This window comes from Heloderma suspectum, chromosome 2, assembly GCF_057233095.1.
Source record: "Heloderma suspectum isolate Gila_16-S chromosome 2, 16-S_ref, whole genome shotgun sequence".
Lineage (NCBI taxonomy): Eukaryota > Metazoa > Chordata > Lepidosauria > Squamata > Helodermatidae > Heloderma > Heloderma suspectum.
The window spans coordinates 337465507-337483870 of record NC_139459.1 but is presented as its reverse complement, the minus strand read 5'-3'; the positions used below and the strand labels follow the sequence as shown (position 1 = coordinate 337483870).

The following is an 18364-nucleotide window of genomic DNA, read 5'->3' as shown; positions in this document are numbered from 1 at the left end:
ATAAAGCAATAAGCTCTTGAGGTATGTTTCTTCCACCACCCTGGTTTTTCTTTTTTAACCATCTAACACGATGAAGAGTTCTGGGGAACTCAGAGGCTTGCACATCTTTGTGGGCTTTTGGTCAGTCCTAATAACAGAATTACCTAACTGTGGATATAAGATACCAAGTGCTGTACATACATGGGTATATTAACCCTAGGTCTTTGCCTTTTATGTACATAGTGTGATCCTGAATAGGCCTGTTTTACAAACTCCTCACTTGCCGCTGTAACTTTGGCAGGATTTGGACCCAATTCCTGTAGATCCAAATGTTTGTAATAAGGATATCCATGTCCTCTCAGGATTCTGCTGTACCAATTGGTGGCTTGGCAACTGTGTAGGAATAACGTAGGAATAACATAGGAAGCTGTCTTAGCAGGTCAGATCACTATCCAGCCCAGTATTGTCTGCTGTGACAGGCAATGCCCTGATTTGCACAATCACGACAGGGGAAATAAGCCACAGTGGCTTATTTCCCTCGCCATGCCTCCTGGAGGGGATTTACATAATTACCCTTGCTGGCACAGCTTGCTGTGTCATGCGAACCCAGTGAGGGTGGCTTGTTGCTGTGGCTAAGAAGTCACTCTAGAACACTATATGTAATTATGCAAATCCCCCCAGCATGTGTGGTTTATTTCCCCCTCCGTGATTGTGAGAACCGGGTCAATGGCTCTCCAGGGTTTCAGACAAGAATCTTTCTTACCATCTGCTACCTGATCCTTTTGACTGAAGGTGCCAGGGATTGAACCAGGGATCTTCTGGTTGTAAAGCAGGTGCTCTGCCACTGAGCTATTGTCCCTCCCCATCTTCCCCTGGCCTTTTCAACACAAGCAGATATGGCACAATTTACTGCAAATGTAAGAGTGACCTGAGACTAAGTACAAAATAAGGGGATCTAGCTGTAATGTCATGGAACCCTGCTAATTTTTAGAAAGATTGATTGATTCAAATTAGCCTGAATCAACATGTATGTATTGATGTATTTATTACATTATGTTTCTATACTGCCCAATAGCCAGAGCTTTCTGGGTGGTTTACAAAAGATTAAAACCTTAAAAATAATATAAAACATAATATAAAAACATTCTCTGCAACAACCGTGAATATCTCTGATTATCATACTTTAATTCTCAGAACTGGATGGCATGCTACAATCATGCATGCCTTAGTTATATCAAGGTTGGACTACTGTAACATGTTCTATGTGTGGCTCTCTTTGAAAAACATTCAGAAACGACCAGTGGTGCAAAATACTGTGGCCAGGATTGGACTCAGAGCCAGTTTCCTGGAGCAGGCAACTGCACTATTATATTAGTTTCTCTGGCTTCTGATTTATTACTGGGTGATCAAAATGTTGGTGATCACCTTTAAAGCTCTAACTAGCTTAGGCTCAGTTGCCATCCACATTAACTTGCTCATCAGGTCAGTTCATCGTGGTATGTGCCACCATCACCGGAAGCAAGGTTGACTAGAACACATGATGGAGTATTCTTTGTCACCAGTGCACAGGATGTGGAACTCCCTGCTCCAGGAAATCCCCTTGGTTTCCTCCTTAATGATGTTTAGGCACCATCTGAAAACTTGGTTGTTCTTACTAGCCTATCAGATTATATATTATCCCCCTGAGATGTCTTTTACCTGCCAAGCTTTTGTTGCATTTCTTATTTGTTTTAATATTTATAGTGGAGGGAGGGGGGCAGTGGTTATGTATACTGCCTTGGACGCTTTACAAATAAAGCAACATGGTGGGATGTAATTTTTAAAATAATTTATTTGTGCCACCCCCTTTTGTGACGCACACCCAGATTTCACTCCTTCTAGCCCTGCTGCAAATGTAATGAATGGGTATTGAGTTTCTGGGGTATCTCTTATAAGCAAATGAACAAGACACATATTATAATCCTAATGAGAGCCAGTGTAGTGTAGTGGTGAGAGTGACGGACTGGGAGCCGGGAGATCCGGGTTCTAGTCCCCACTTGGCCATGGAAGCTCACTGGGTGACTTTGGGCCAGTCACAGACTCTCAGCCCAACCTACCTCACAGGGTTGTTGTTGTGAGGATACAACGGTGAGGAGGAGGATAATGTAAGCCGCCTTGAGTTCCTTGCGAGAGGGAGAAAGGCGGGGTATAAATGCAATAAATAAATAAATAAATGTATACTGCCTTGGACGCTTTACAAATAAAGCAACATGGTGGGATGTAATTTTAAAAATAATTTTAATGGCCACCGAGCTACTTTTAAGCTGGCATTATCACTAGGTAAGGAAGACTGGTATTCAGTGCTAAGCTATAGACCATTTAAAATTCGCACATGTCAGCTTCATTCTCGCCTTAGATGCTTTCGCCCTGGAATCAAAAAGTCACAATTGTACACACACTACCGTACTTTGTGTGCAATCGGTCGGAATGAGTTGCAGTGAACCTTTGGTGGGATTGGCCAGTTGGGAGGGGGTGGAATGGGAGTGAATGTGGCCGATTGCCAGGGGGACAGGAGAGAATGCGCAGGAGAGGAAGCTAGGTCAGTTGAGGGGGAGGAAAGGGATGAGGGGTTCTGGGGAATTAGGAGCGATAGAGTTTATTTTTCTTTAAGCCTGTGAGAGCACAGTCCTATAGACTGCACTCCCCTTAAAAGAAAGCCTCCAATCTTGGAGGCTGCCAAGTATCCAATGCTCTGCTAGGTTGCTGCCACCAGGGCAGGAGAAGCAATGGAGGCGATCTTCGCCTCTCCATCCTCCTGTTACAACAGAGAAGGTGTGCTTGAGAAGAACCCATGTTGGTAGGTTTTGAACACAACACACCCCAGGAAATATTTAATTTTTATAGAGTGCTATGCCCTACAAGTGAATACAATGTAGTAATTTTTTTGTTTTTCAGTTTTAGAGACAAAATCTTAACATACCGCTTCTGATGTCAAATACAGATGGTTTTTGACAAGATTACATTTGAGACATGATGCAGTGAGAAGGAAGGGAGGCCTCAAGTGAACATTCAATCCACAGGCCTCTCAGAATCTTGAAAAGGACCTTCTTGGATGGGAAGTCATAGAAGAAGAAAGAAATGGAGGTTGGAGGCAAGAAAGTAACAGTCCTTCTGGAACCTTCTGTCTGAAGCGATTGCTTCCCATTGCTTCAGAATTAGGGTGGTCTAGCTTAGTTAACCTCTGTGGGAGCTGTGGATGTGATTTTCTTGGCATTGTGTTGCCTGTGATAAGCAGCGGCTGACACAGAAACAGGCTGAACATCTTATATGGAGAAATCCCCTCAATAGTCCCCCCCTCATTAAGCCTGAGCTGTTAGCAATGAAGGCCACACTTGTCCTATGAATGGCCCACTCCCTCCTTTCAGACCTCATTTAATCAGACAGCCCTACTCACCCTTGATTTCTCTTGCCCTTTTACTTGCCATTGAATGTGCCTTATTGTCAAGCATTCCTGCAGGGAGCTCCTTCCCACGGGAGGGCTTTTTGCCACAAAGAAAGTGTTCCAAGCCCCCTATTCTACTTTTAGAATTAATAATAGTTTGGGCCCCACAATCTCCTGCCAGGTCCTTGGCTAAACAAAACATGCTCCCCCTCATCCGACCAAAAAAACAAAACCAAGGCTTCATGACACACAAACTCCCAGGACAAAACCGGGGAAGTGAAAACTATATTTATGAAATATTTCTATGCCACCTGTCAAGGCAAAACCTCCTTAAGGCAGTTTACAAGGTAAAAATTTTAAACTTACATCAAATACAATTAACGAAAACAGCAGTATAAAACATTTAAAATAACAGTAACAATAAAAACCCCAATTTAAAAATTAAAATAGGCATCCCTTCATAGGAAGCAGACTGGAATATCCAGGTCTTTAAGGCCTGTTTAAAAACAGGGAGGAAGCCACAAGAACGCCTTGTGGCAGAGCATTGCGAAAGGGTGGGCCACCACAGAAAAGGCCTTATCTCTTTTACCTGCCAACCTTACAGTTATTACTGGTGCGCACATGTGTAGGGCCTCTATGGCTGGCCTTAGGGCCCAGGCAGGTTAATATAGCTGCAAGTGGTCTTTCAAAGAAGCTGGGCTCAAGATGGACCACTCCCACCCTCTCTCTCCAAAAAATGTAAGATCTACAAAGTTCTGAAAAGCAGTTTGCCTAACCAGCAAAGTTTCTTTATATGAATAAGCCAAATAGGGAACTGCCTGTATGTCACCATTCTCCAGACAGGCCAGCTAATGGTTGAAGAACTTGTGGCTAATCTAGACCTCCTTTTTGGTCAACAAGCATTCTGCGCATGATCAGGTGGCTGTGTAATCAATTTCCTAATAAAAAGCTAGTGGTGTCTAGCATGCAGGGGGGAGTTTATTTCACTGCACAGAGAATGAACTTCCCATGCTGCAGCATTTTCTCTCTATCAAATAAAGGTGTGTTGTGCCTGAAAATGTCTTTGATTGTTGGGCCAGGACAGTTGGAAAACACGCGTGAAGGCCCTGAGAAAGAGAATAGGTAACCATGCTTGACTACAGAAGTTACATAGGAACCAAGAAACCTTCTTTAGATGTTACATTAAATGCATGTGCAGTCTATGTACAGTCAACATGTGTTTGTTTAGTTGTATGCATGCTGCTGGGTGATTCTTATGTGTTTATTTATTTTTTACCCCTACACATGAACTTCACATAATTATGCATGCTGATGTAAGCAAGTTGCTAGATAGTATCCTATTCCTTTTCATCGAGGATAAGGCTATCAATGGCTACTTAATGGCTATCACCTCCAGTATTGGAGAGGTATGCCTCTGAAAAACAGTTGCTCAGGCACATGAGCAGAGGGGGCCATTTATTTATTTTATTTTATTTATTCATTCATTCATTCAATTTATAACTCGCCTATATACGAATGCTCTAATCGGTCTACGAAATTAAAAAGTTAAAAACAATTTCACAAAAACCCCAACAATAAAAACAACACAGCATAAAAACAGCATACAAGAGTCAACAAAGAGGAGTGGGAGTCCTAAAAAGGGAAGGCCTGCCGGAATAATAGAGTCTTTAATTCCTGCTTACAAAACTTCAAAGAGCTCAGCAGGCACATTTTTATTGTTATTTATTTATTATTAAATTTATTAATCGCCCATCTGGCTGGTCACCCAGCCACTCTGGGCGATGTACAACATAAAATAAAACAGTTTAAAACAATAAAATTCTACAATAAAAGCATTTTCTAAAATACCCTAACCCACCCCAAATGCTTGCCTGAACAACCACGTTTTTAATGCACGACGGAAGCTCATTAAAGAGGGGGCATGATGGAGTTCCCCAGGGAGGGAGTTCCACAGAGTGGAACATTTCAACTATCAGGCAATTCCACAACCGAGGGCCGGCATGAGTGTTTGTAGTCACTACACCAAATTTATTCACGTTCACCCATGTGAACCATTCAGGTATGAATATGTGTACACTCATTCTTACAACCACTTGTATGTGCATGAATACATACAATGTAACATCTGCACAGGGCACCCCAAGAACATTTGGCAAACACACCCACATCACCCAAGGAACAGGACCTAGCATTTTAGTTTTAAATGAATGTAGAGATTCTCAGAAATCCATATGTTAAGACATGATATTACATTCCACATTGGGTATTCCAGAAGACTATCAGCCTTGACCTTTGATGAAACAAGTTGAACATGAAATTATGCTATTATATGGCATAAAACCCACCCATTTTGCATGTTCCCTGTCAAAGAACATGTATTATTCACCCTTTCCCTAACATGTTTCACTGTACAAAATATTTTATGGTTTTTATCTCATTAATCTTTAAACATTCCTGTGTGAATGAGTGTTTTTTTCACCCCAGTCCTGTTCAGTGGGCTTCATGGTTTGTGTTAGAAACTCGTTTGTCCAACCATGACCTGTAAAAGAACTTCGTGACACACGTTCAAGCAGCACTCTATGTTTATTAAGCACATTTGCAAAGCTGAGTGTCCTAGGTGAGTAGGCACACCTGACAATCAAAGCACACAGTTTTTATTCTCTTTCCCTGGCCGCTGGGTCCCTCCCTTGTTTCCCCATTGGCTAGGTACCCCAAGGTTCACAACTTTCCGATCCGCCTATTCACATTATCTCCTTGACATGTTCCCCCTCCGTTTACATACATCGCATGTACATTATAATGACCTTATTAGCTATGCAAGGTGTGTAACATAATATTCATGAGCTCTTTAAGCACGCACAGTTCTATAATAACCACGTGTCCTAACTCTGTTTTTTTTTATCTTATTTTCTAATGTGGTTTCTACTTTGCTTAGCTAACCACACTTCCAACTTCATTTTAAGTTTCTTACCACAAAGTACCTTAGACACTTGTTTCCATATCCTGTCTCAGCTCAGTCACTGCTCAAAAGCATTTGTGACTTATTTAAGGCAAAAGCAACATGTTAATCCTTTCCTACAGTTTGGTAAGGATTTGAAACTAGATCTCTCACTCTCAAAAAATGCCAGCCACTGATGGGATGAGATCCTTCTGTTGCTACTTGCAGGAATCCAGAGCAAACACAGATGTGAAATGACTTGTTCATATGTGCCACATTGGTCTAATTAGTGACTAGACACTCTTTCCCCTTCATGGATCACTGCCTTGTTGTGGCGAAGGGGCTTGCGTAACTCAGTGAAGCCATAAGCTATGCCGTGCAGGGCCACCCAAGACGGACAGGTCATGGCAGAGAGTTCTGACAAAATGTGGTCCACTGGAGAAAGAAATGGCAACCCACTCCAGTATTCTTGCCAAGAAACCCCCATGGAACGTATCACAAGGCTAAAAGAGATGACACTGGAAGATGAGCCCCTCAGGTCGGAAGGTGTCCAGTATACTACTGGGGAAGAGCAGAGGGAATTTCCAAGTAGCGCCAGAAAGAGTGACGCGGCTGGGCCAAAGCTGAAAGGACACTCAGTTGTGGATGTGTCTGGTGGTGAAAAGAAAATCCGATGCTGTAAAAACCATATTGTTTAGGAACCTGGAATGTAAGATCAATGAATCAAGGTAAGCTGGAGGTGGTCAAACATGAGATGGCAAGATTGAACTTCGACATCTTGGGAATCAGCGAACTAAAATGGACAGGAATGGGCGAATTTAATTCAGGTGATCATCATATCTACTACTGTGGGCAAGAATCCCTTAGAAGAAATGGAGTAGCACTCATAGTCAACAAAAGGGTGGGAAAAGCAGTACTGGGGTATAATCTCAAAAACGATAGAATGATCTCAGTACGAATCCAAGGCAAACCATTCAACATCACAGTAATTCAAGTCTATGCCCCAACCACTGATGCTGAAGAAGCTGAGGTTGATCGGTTCTATGAAGACCTACAACACCTTCTAGAACTAACACCAAAAAAAGATGTGCTCTTCATCATAGGGGATTGGAGTAGGAAGTCAAGAAATCACCGGGATAACAGGCAGGCATCGCCTTGGTGTACAAAATGAAGCAGGACAAAAGCTAATGAGTTTTGCCAAGAGAACATGCTGATCATAGCAAACACTCTTTTCCAACAGCACAAGAGGTGACTCTACACATGGACATCACCAGATGGTCAATATCGAAATCAGATTGATTATGTCCTTTGCAGCCAAAGATGGAGAAGCTCTAGACAGTCAGTAAAAACAAGACCTGGAGCTGACTGTGGCTCAGATCATGAGCTTCTTGTTGCAAAATTTCGGCTTAAATTGAAGAACGTAGGGAAAACCACTAAGCCATTCAGGTATGACCTAAATCATATGCCTTATGAATATACAGTGGAGGTGAGGAATAGATTTCAGGGATTAGACCTGATAGACAGAGTGCCTGAGGAACTATGGACGGAGGTCCGTAACATTGTTCAGGAGGCAGCAACTCAATCCATCCCCAAGAAAAAGAAATGCAAGAAAGCCAAGTGGCTGTCTGATGAGGCTTTACAAGTAGCTGAGGAAAGAAGGGAAGCGAAAAGCAAGGGAGAAAGGGGAAGATATATCCAACTGAATGCAGAGTTCCAGAGAACAGCAAGGAGAGGCAAGAAGGCCTTCTTAAATGAACAATGCAAAGAAATTGAGGAAAACAACAGAATGTGAAAGACTAGAGATCTCTTCAAGAAAATTGGAGATCTCAAGGGAACGTTTTGTGCAAAGACGGGCATGATAAAGGACAAAGAAGGCAGGGACCTAACAGAAGCAGATGAGATTAAGAAGAGGTGGCAAGAATACACAGAAGAACTATACAGGAAAGATCTGAATGTCCCTGATAGCCATGACTTGAGCCAGACATCCTCGAGAGTGAAATCAAGTGGGCCTTAGGAAGCATTACTAACAACAAAGCTAGCGGAGATGACAGTATTCCAGCTGAGCTATTTAAAATCCTAAAAGATGATGCTGTTAAAGTGCTGCATTCAATATGCCAACAAATTTGGAACATTCAACAATGGCTGCAAGACTGGAAAAGGTCAGTTTACATTCCAATTCCAAAGAAGGGCAACACCAAAGAGTGTTCAAACTACCGCACAATTGCGCTCATTTCACATGCCAGCAAGGTGATGCTCAACATCCTACAAGCTAGGCTTCAGCAGTATGCGAACCGAGAACTAGCGGAAGTACAAGCGGGGTTTCGAAGAGGCAGAGGAACTAGAGATCAAATCGCCAACATTCGCTGCATCATGGAGAAATAAAGAGAATTCCAGAAAAACGTCTACTTCTGCTTCATTGACTATGCTAAAGCCTTTGATTGTGTGGATCACAACAAACTGTGGCAAATTCTTAAAGTGATGGGAGTACCAGACCACCTTACCTGTCTCCTGAGAAACCTGTACGAGGGTCAAGAAGCAACAGTAAGAACCAGACATGGAACAACCGAGTGGTTCAAAATTGGGAAAGGAGTACGACAAGGCTGCATATTGTCACCCTGCTTATTTAACTTATATGCAGAGTACATCATGAGAAACGCTGGGTTGGATGAATCACAGGTCGGAATTAAGATTGCTGGGAGAATTATCAACAACCTCCGATATGCAGACGATACCACCCTAATGGCAGAAAGCGAAGAGGATCTCAAGAGCCTCTTGTTGAGGGTGAAAGAGGAGAGTGCAAAAGCTGGTTTGAAACTCAACATTAAAAAAACTAAGATCATGGCATCTGGCCCCATCACTTCCTGGCATATAGAAGGGGAAGAACTGGGAGCAGTGACAGATTTTATTTTCTTGGGCTCCAAGATCACCGCAGACGGTGACTGTAGCCATGAAATTAAAAGACGCTTGCTCCTTGGGAGGAAAGCTATGGCAAACCTAGACAGCATAGTAAGAAGCAGAGACATCACCTTGCCGACAAAGGTCCGTCTAATCAAAGCTACAGTTTTCCCAGTAGTAATGTATGGCTGTGAGAGCTGGACTATAAGGAAGGCTGAGCGCCGAAGAATTGATGCTTTCGAACTGTGGTGCTGGAGAAGACTCTTATGAGTCCCCTGGACTGCAAGGAGGTCAAATCAGTCCATCCTAAAGGAAATCAACCCTGAGTGCTCATTGGAAGGACAGATACTGAAGCTGAAGCTCCAATATTTTGGCCACCTAATGCGAAGAGAAAACTCTCTGGAAAAGACCCTGATGCTGGGAAAGACTGAAGGCAAAAGGAGAAGGGGACGGCAGAGGATGAGATGGCTAGATAGCATCACCGATGCAATGAATATGAACTTGAGCACACTCCGGGAGAGAGCGCAGGACAGGAAGGCCTGGCGTGCTATGGTCCATGGGGTCACGAAGAGTCGGACACGACTGAACGACTGAACAACAACAACAAAGACACTCTTTGATATTTACTATGTAGCATTGAAGCACATATCCACAGTGTTTTACATGTAAAGGATCATGAATTTTTCAGCTAACTAATCAAACTATGTATTTGATCAAATGTGAATGTAATAGAGAAGTCATGGGATTCCTTTGGCAAGAATCTTGATTTTTCTCCACTACGCACATAATGTGACTTGTGTAGGCCAGTCCTATGGATGTGTCCTCAGAAGGAGGTCTCAGTAAATTAAATATGACTTACTCTTGGGTAAATTTACATAGGTTTACAATTGTGCAAGCCATTCCTATGCATGTTTCCTTAGAAGTAAATCCCACTGATTCAACCTAACTTGGTCTCAAATAAATGCACATAGTAACACAGCCATTTTTATACATGTTTACTCAAAATTAAGGCCCACAAAGTTCAGTGTGACTTACTCTCAGGTAAACACACATAGGACTGCAGCCATGCAGCCAGATCTTTAGCAAATATACACAGAAGTTAATCCCGCTAAGTTCAACATAACTAGTGGTAGAGCTCCTGCTTTGCATGCAGAAGGTCACAGGTTCTATCCCTGGCATCTCCAGGTAGGGCTGGAAAAAATCCCACCTGAAGACCTGGAGAGCCACTGCTGCCAGTCAGTGTCGACAATACTCAGATGGACCAAGGCTCTGACTCAGTACAAGGCAGCTTCCTGTGTTCTTATGTAAGTATGCATCATACTACAGCCACGCAGCCAAATGTTATGCATGTTACTTGGAAGTCAGTCTCATTGAGTCCAGTGGAACGTATCCTCCAGCAAGTGCACATAAGGTGGCAGCCTTAATTTCTATCCTCACACTGCCCACATTAATGGGAACTAGCTCAGGCTTCTGCCATTCATAAAGCAGGTGGAAGGCAGGAGTGCCATGGTGACACCCAAACAAGAAGCCTAAAGAACCTGGACACTGCAGTATTGCATAACTGCAGGCCAGGTCCTCAACTCAGAACCCAGGAGGTTAGTCATAGACTGACAGATAAATGTGGGGCTGTCTTGGTGGGAAGGAAGTGGGAATGGAGGAGAGTGAATGGAAGGGCAGGGGCTGGATCTGGGAGCTTGAGGAGTGAAAGAAGGAATAAGAGTTCAGGTTCAATCCTGGTTTCCCTCCCCATCTAGATGGCCATGAAGGCACATCCAGACCACACCTGGCCCCTTTCTTCAGGGCAAGTCAAAGATTCTCACAGGTGGGCTAGGTCAAAAAGGTCCGGGAATTGGAGTCTGCAAAGGATCCAGGAGAAAGAAGTTCCAAGCAGACTCCTGCCTGATTATCAACAGCATCTCTACAGGTGAGCAGCTCCTTTTTCACTTGGTTTAAGGGTTAGGATGAGTGGCTGGGTGACCAGCCAGATGGGCGATTAATAAATGTAATAGATAGACAGACAGACAGACAGGATAAATCCCTAGACCCCGCAGAACGTATCTGTGAGGGAAAGGGGTTAGAGCAGAGAAGCGTTTAAGATGTGCACCATCTTTTCAGTGCTTTTTTGTTTTCCCAGGCTTTTTAGTCCTTCAGTTTTAAAACACACGAACACAATTTTTAAGATCTTTGCACTATTGCTGGCATTTATCTTGGTTTTACTTTGATTCTGTTATATTTTAAACGTATGGTTGCTTATATTATGTTTTACTGTGTTACTATATTTTATGGTTCTACATTTTATTCTGTGAACTGCCCAGAGAGCTTCAGCTAATGGGTGGTATAGAAATGTAATAAATTAATTAATTAATTAAAGCCTCTTCCTCTGTGGCCAGCATGGAAATGCAGTAGATTGGCAGATGAGGGATGGGTTGTAGGATTTTTTCTGTCTAAACTTACATAGGATTGCACCCTGAAAAAGTTAATTCTTATGACGTTGCTATCTACTGGTTTTGTTATTTTTAACTTGCTGTGCTATTTTAGCATTGTTTTGTTTGGACTTTTTTGGTTTTGTTTATTTATTTATTTATTTACAATAATTATATACCACTCCATATCTAGAACAGATTTCAGAGCGGTGAATACAAAAGATAAAACAGTAAGGGCATAAAAAGATTAAAACACTACATTAAAATTACACCTGTTTAAAAACACAATTCCAATAGTTTAGACCCAAGTGGACTGGCCGAGGAGGGATGTAGTGATCCATTTCTCTTCTGCCAGCCTGCTCACTTGCCTGCATGAAATTCCTGGTCACCTGTGGCGACTAGTCAAGTTGTTAAATACAAATCTGGGCTAACAGTTCTTTTAGGGGCCTGCTTTAACACTGTGGCCTCCTGTTTTCTTTCTCCTTAGGCTGCTGGGCTCAGAGAGAGCCTCATACTTCTTGCATCCACCTACCATGGAGCAGCCAGTAAGCCCTCGGGTGAAGCGCCTGCTGGTGGCTGGTATTGGTAAGGCATTCACTGGTTCAGAGAGGGCTGCCTTTGGCCCTTTTCTTCATCCTCTCAATTCACGGTGAAGTGAGGATTTGAAATCATTTAAATTTCAGAAATGGGAGATGGTTATTGTTGTTTAGGATTACTGGACATCAAGTACAGGGGCATGATCTTGTGTATGGAGAGCTCAAATGTATTTTGGGAGAAGGAAGTTTGGAGATAGCTTTAACCAGATTCCATGATGACTTGGCCTATATTACCTAAAATTAGAGCTGCCAAGTTTTCTTTTCTTTTCTTGGCAGAATCTTTAACAGCAGCATAACAGCCAGTGTTGGCTCAGAAATTCAGCAACAGGGGAAACAGCACCTATTGGATTTCTGCCTGCCATTATGCTGTTAAAGGGAATAAAGGGTGGCAACTCTACCTGCAATACCATACATTGTCTAGGCCCTGAATCTCAGGCAACCAGGCTCCTTGAGGAAAATTTTGGGCCCTGGGGGAGATAGTGCTCTTGGCCTGTTCCCATTTTATTCACCCCTCCCTCCCTCCCTGCCTCCATGAGCTCTATCTCAAGATTTCAAGACTTGCTTTACATGTCCCACCTTCTGTGGGTGCCTAGATCTCCATCCTCTTTGCAGCTTTTAAAAGGAAAGAGTGTGTGTTGTGGCAGTGCCTTTTTCTTTCCTGACCCTTATCATGTTTGGTAGCAGTAAGGCTGGCAACGAAACGGGGTGGTTGTGATGAAGAGTCTGGACCCAAGAAATTCTCTCCCCATCATTCCAGAGCAGCCTTCCCCACCTACTGCCATCCAAATGTCTTGGACTTCAACTCCTATCAGTTCCACCTAGTATAGCCCATGGTCAGGAATGCTAGGAATTCTAGTCCAAAACACCTGGAGCGCACCAGGTTGGGGAAGGTTGGTCTGAAGTCTAGAATGACAGCCTAAACCTGAGAAGTATGTATGTCATTTTTGTTGTTGTTCAGTCATTCAGTCATGTCCGACTCTTCGTGACCCCATGGACCATAGCACGCCAGGCCTTCCTGTCCTGGGCTCTCTCCCAGAGCGTGCTCAAGTCCATATTCATTGCATCAGTGATGCTGTCTAGCCATCTCATCCTCTGCTGTCCCCTTCTCCTTTTGCCTTCAGTCTTTCTCAGCATCAGGGTCTTTTCCAGGGAGTTTTCTCTTCGCATTTAACCATAGTAACCTGAGAAACCTGTACGAGGGTCAAGAAGCAACAGTAAGAACCAGAGATGGAACAATCGATTGGTTCAAAATTGGGAAAGGAGTACGACAAGGCTGCATATTGTCACCCTGCTTATTTAACTTATATGCAGAGTACATCATGAGAAATGCCGGGTTGGATGAATCAGAGGTCGGAATTAAGATTGCCGGGAGAATTATCAACAATCTCCGATATGCAGACGATACCACCCTAATGGCAGAAAGCGAAGAGCCTCTTGTTGAGGGTGAAAGAGGAGAGTGCAAAAGCTGGTTTGAAACTCAACAGTAAAAAAACTAAGATCATGTCATCTGGCCCTATCACTTCCTGGCATATAGAAGGGGAAGAAATGGAAGCAGTGACAGATTTTACTTTCTTGGGCTCCAAGATCACCGCAGACGGTGACTGTAGCCATGAAATTAAAAGACGCTTGCTCCTTGGGAGGAAAGCTATGGCAAACCTAGACAGCATAGTAAGAAGCAGAGACATCACCTTGCCGACAAAGGTCCGTCTAATCAAAGCTATGGTTTTCCCAGTAGTAATGTATGGCTGTGAGAGCTGGACTATAAGGAAGCATCGAAACTGATGCTTTCGAACTGTGGTGCTGGAGAAGACTCTTATGAGTCCCCTGGACTGCAAGGAGGTCAAATCAGTCCATCCTAAAGGAAATCAACCCTGACTGCTCATTGGAAGGACAGATAATGAAGCTGAAGCTCCAATATTTTGGCCACCTAATGCGAAGAGAAAACTCCCTGGAAAAGACCCTGATGCTGGGAAAGACTGAAGGCAAAAGGAGAAGGGGACGGCAGAGGATGAGATGGCTAGATAGCATCACGGATGCAATGAATATGAACTTGAGCACGCTCCGGGAGAGAGCGCAGGACAGGAAGGCCTGGCGTGCTATGGTCCATGGGGTCACGAAGAGTCGGACACGACTGAACGACTGAACAACAACAACAACAACAACAAGGATTGCCACATTTTTCCTAGAAGTGTTCCTGTGCTTTTAACAGTTGCAAAAAAATATCAGATCACATTTTTCCTATCATACGGATGAAGTGATGGGAAAACAAGTCACATTACTTGTCTTATAAAACTCTTGAAAATCCCAGTGCATTCTGAGTGTGATCTCAAGGCTGTGCCCTGTCAGATGGAATGTTCTCTTCTTCCCCTGCTCCACAGATATGGGTGCTGAGGAGGTCTGGAGGGCCCTGCATGAGGAGCCCAAGTACCAATGTGAGCTTGCAGCAGCTAAGAAGGGCCACACACTCTCTCAGCAGGTGAGAAGTATGCTTGGGACTAGACCCAAGAGGAAACTGAACTGTCTGGGTATTCTTTTGTTGCCGGATTGCTGTCCCTCCCATATCTCTGCTAGAAACGTCTTTGGTATGTATACAGTAACTGTGCCTCTCTACACCCAGTTCTCTGTGTCAGAGCCTCTGTTCCTGTGCTGGTTGTGCAAGGCACCATTTCAGTCTCCCTGTCAGCCCTCTGCCATTGCTTCCATGGGGACTAAAGGCACTTGCAGCTGTGTACCCTGCCCCTCTGTTGCAGTTTCAACATTCATGGCAGCTTACAATCATTTATAAACATACACACACAAAAAAGTTTATATTTTGCATAGTCTGTCCTAGCCTCTCTACCTTTAATCTCCTCTTTAACCATGATTCAGTAACAATCGTGTTTGCAGTTTCACACAATTTTTTTTTTCAGAAGGGGTGTGTGTGTGAGAGAGAGAGAGAGAGAGAGAGAGAGAGATTTTACACTTTGATCTTAATGTCTCTTTGTGTTTTGTTTGTAATCTCCTGTCTGACAGCAATTTGGAACTGTTATTATGTAACCTGACCATCTCTGAGGAGGTCAGATTGTTTGGCAAAATATACTTCTGACCTCTGTGCCACTGGGCATCTCTGCACCAGCCTAAAATCTTGCATTTAAAATGGGGCTTTCTGCTTCCATTTTAAATGCAGGATCACAACGACTCCCTTTTTCACACGCTTCCTTCCCCCCTCCCCTTTCCCCCTCCTTCTCCCCGTATCTGAGTCTTCCATTCTCTTTCATTGATCTCACTCCTCTTCTTGCCACTTTTACTCCTTTCATGGAGGACACTGAAGAGGAACACAATGGGGTAATTTCATTGCTCATTATCTGCGATCTATTTAAAAATGGAACAAAGGGCATTTAGTGCAGGAGATGCCTTGAATGATCACGGCATCATGTAAGGAGCCCGCAAACCTCTGTGAAGGAGCAATCTCAATCGCAGGATAAAAGCTCAGTGTGAAGGAGCCCACTGTCTGGAGAACAGAGTCCCCTCTCCTCTCCAAGAATGCAGAAGTTGTCAGTTCCCATTCAAAGGAATTATAACCTTACACTAAAGGCTATTTATTATTGTCAGGGATGTGTGTGACAATGACATTCTAGCTTCATTCCTGCCTTGCTATAGTGTAGCTCAGCATTTCCTTTTCTTGGCCCCTGTGTTTCCTCAGCTGGTCACTTAGCCAAAATTTGGCTTTAAAACAAAATCACAACTCTAGACTATGTTATGAACTACTAGACTAATAGGTGGCTCAGATTTACGCAACACCTGAACCTCTGGTGGCTTGATAACAACTTCTGGAGGAGTGGTCGCGTTAGTCTACTGTAGCAAAGCAACAAAGAATCGTGTGGCACTTTAAAATCTAACAAATTGATTATGATGTAATACAATTTTGTGGGCTTGGGATATCCTCAGTTGGCAAGAGAATAGGATAAGTACCATAACAGTTCACAACAGCATAACTGATTATAACATCTTCCAAGCTTTGCTATGTTAATTATCACCTGTAATGGTAGAAGAAGGAAACTATTGTTATTAGATCTGTTATCAGGAAGTTTGATTCTATCCGTTTAGGCTTGAATTCAGGCAATGGTTTCCTCTCCCACTGCAGGCATTAATTAACATAGCAAAGCTAGGATGATTGTGTTACCACCAATTACTTCACTGTGTTGGATCCAGCTAAGCCTCCCATGGATGGGAGAGCTCCTTCTGCCAACAGAAGGTTTCTGATCCAGGGCAGAATCCTGCTGGCATAAGCAGGGGGAGGAGTGGAACTCCACTCAGGGGCTGCCCTTGCTGGCAGAACGTCCTACTGTTTATCATTTTGTTTATATCTATGTATTTATGGGTATACCAGCCGACAATAACACTTCATTCTATTATTCTTGATTGATGTAAACCCTACCCTTTTTAAAAAACAAAATACATGAGGTAGCTTACAAGGATATCAATATGATCCAAAACAAGATAAAATGCAGCCTAAAAACGTATCTATTTTTAACAAAGAAACACACAATTTAGATTTAGAACTACAGCAGACAGAATACATAAAGGAGGCTCCTCCAAATCCTGCTTAAATACAAGCTTCCTTTCTGGTCACCTAAAACCAGGCCATGAGGGGGGCCAGTGCCCTTCTCTCAGGTGCCACTCCAAAATTGGATGCCGCAGCCAAAAAGACCATCTCTCAGGTATCTGCCCTCCTTTTAGATGGCCACAGGGGGATCATGTTGAGTCATCCCCCTCTGAAGTAGGGTAATGGTTATGCATCTGATGAAGTGAGCTCTAGTCCATGAAAGCTTATGTTATGATACAGCTCTTACTCTTTAAGATGCCACAAGTCACTCACTCTGAGTCTGCCAGGGTGTGGATTCGATAGGTTTTCAGGACCTTGACTGGATTCTGTCAGTGCAGTGCCCTGCTCTCTGTCCTGAGTTCTTATCCCAACATGGGGCCACCACCTGAAGTACTGCTGCCTCTTTCAAGGTACCCTGGCTGGGATGTCCTGCTACTACATACCGGCTGCAGCAAGTGGCTCTTTGGCGGCAGCAGCTGTATGCGATGCACCACCTTGGGAAGCAGCACCAGCGTACAGCCAGCCATCTTCTGGCCACAAAGAACCTCACTGACCTCAGTGACACCTATGGAACTGAAGGACCGACACGCTACTTCCACTGCCCTTTGGACAAGGAGGTGCCACTGCACTTGGCGTAGATCAGCATTTTTCAAACTCTGGGCCAGGGACCATGAATGGCTCTCAGCCCATTTTCAAGTGGACCTCAGTTCTGCAGCCCACCCAGTACCTCCAGCAGGAGGGAGGGACAAAATAAACTGGCAGTATGGAGGGATAGGTTGCAGAAATTAATAAGTGGGACGGGAGAAGGGGAGATGAAATGAGAAGAGATTAATAAGAATTCTTTGAGAAGCATAGTGAGGGAAGAGGGAAACATTATACAATAAAAATGTCTTCCACTTAGAGCCTCTAGATCAGCAAATTCTGCCTGAAATTGGGAGGCTGAGTCATACTAACTCCAGAGCCAGTGTCTGTACTTAACTTGAGTAAGATGAATGATGGAACTCCCTTCCAAGGAAGTCACTACAGCAAATAATTTATCACTGTCCAAAGAGAGATTAGATACCAATATAAAACCATATCAGTAATTGCCGTCTGATAATGCCAAACTTCACCTCCATCAGCTGCCATTTTGTGACTGGCTCTACCCCTGCACTCCCATTTTGTTGGTTGGTGGCCTTGGTAAGTTTGAGCTCCCATGGAGGCCCTCAGGACAGAATGTTTGAGAAGCCCTGGCTTAGATGATTCTGAGGCTGGAGGGGGCTACTCCCAGGGTTGCAATCAATGCCATAGAGAGTGTGACTTGCTGAGACCTGGTCCTACTCAGAGATAAGCCAGATCCCTCCCCTGAATAATTAGTTTTTGTTTCTAAAAAAGTCCCTAGACATTGTTTACTTCGACTTCCAAAAGCCCCTCACCAAAGATTCCTGAGCAAGCTTAAGAGACATGGGATAAGAGAAGTGGTCCTCTCTCATACTAGAAACGGGGGTTATCCAGTGAAGCTGAATGGTGGGAGATTCAGGACAGATA

At 43.6% G+C, this 18364-nt stretch overlaps 1 protein-coding gene across 1 annotated transcript; it reads left to right on the top strand.

Moving 5' to 3' along the window:
* Positions 1–2720: 2720 nt before the first annotated feature.
* On the top strand, positions 2721–17747 carry LOC146355094 (uncharacterized). The gene is made up of 7 exons (XM_084840570.1): positions 2721–2815; positions 2914–3102; positions 10419–10537; positions 10988–11157; positions 12144–12241; positions 14631–14728; positions 17248–17747. The coding sequence occupies exons 3-7, from the start codon at positions 10490–10492 to the stop codon at positions 17473–17475; spliced, it is 642 nt and encodes a 213-aa protein (XP_084696696.1). The 5' UTR covers positions 2721–2815; positions 2914–3102; positions 10419–10489; the 3' UTR covers positions 17476–17747.
* Positions 17748–18364: the final 617 nt, after the last annotated feature.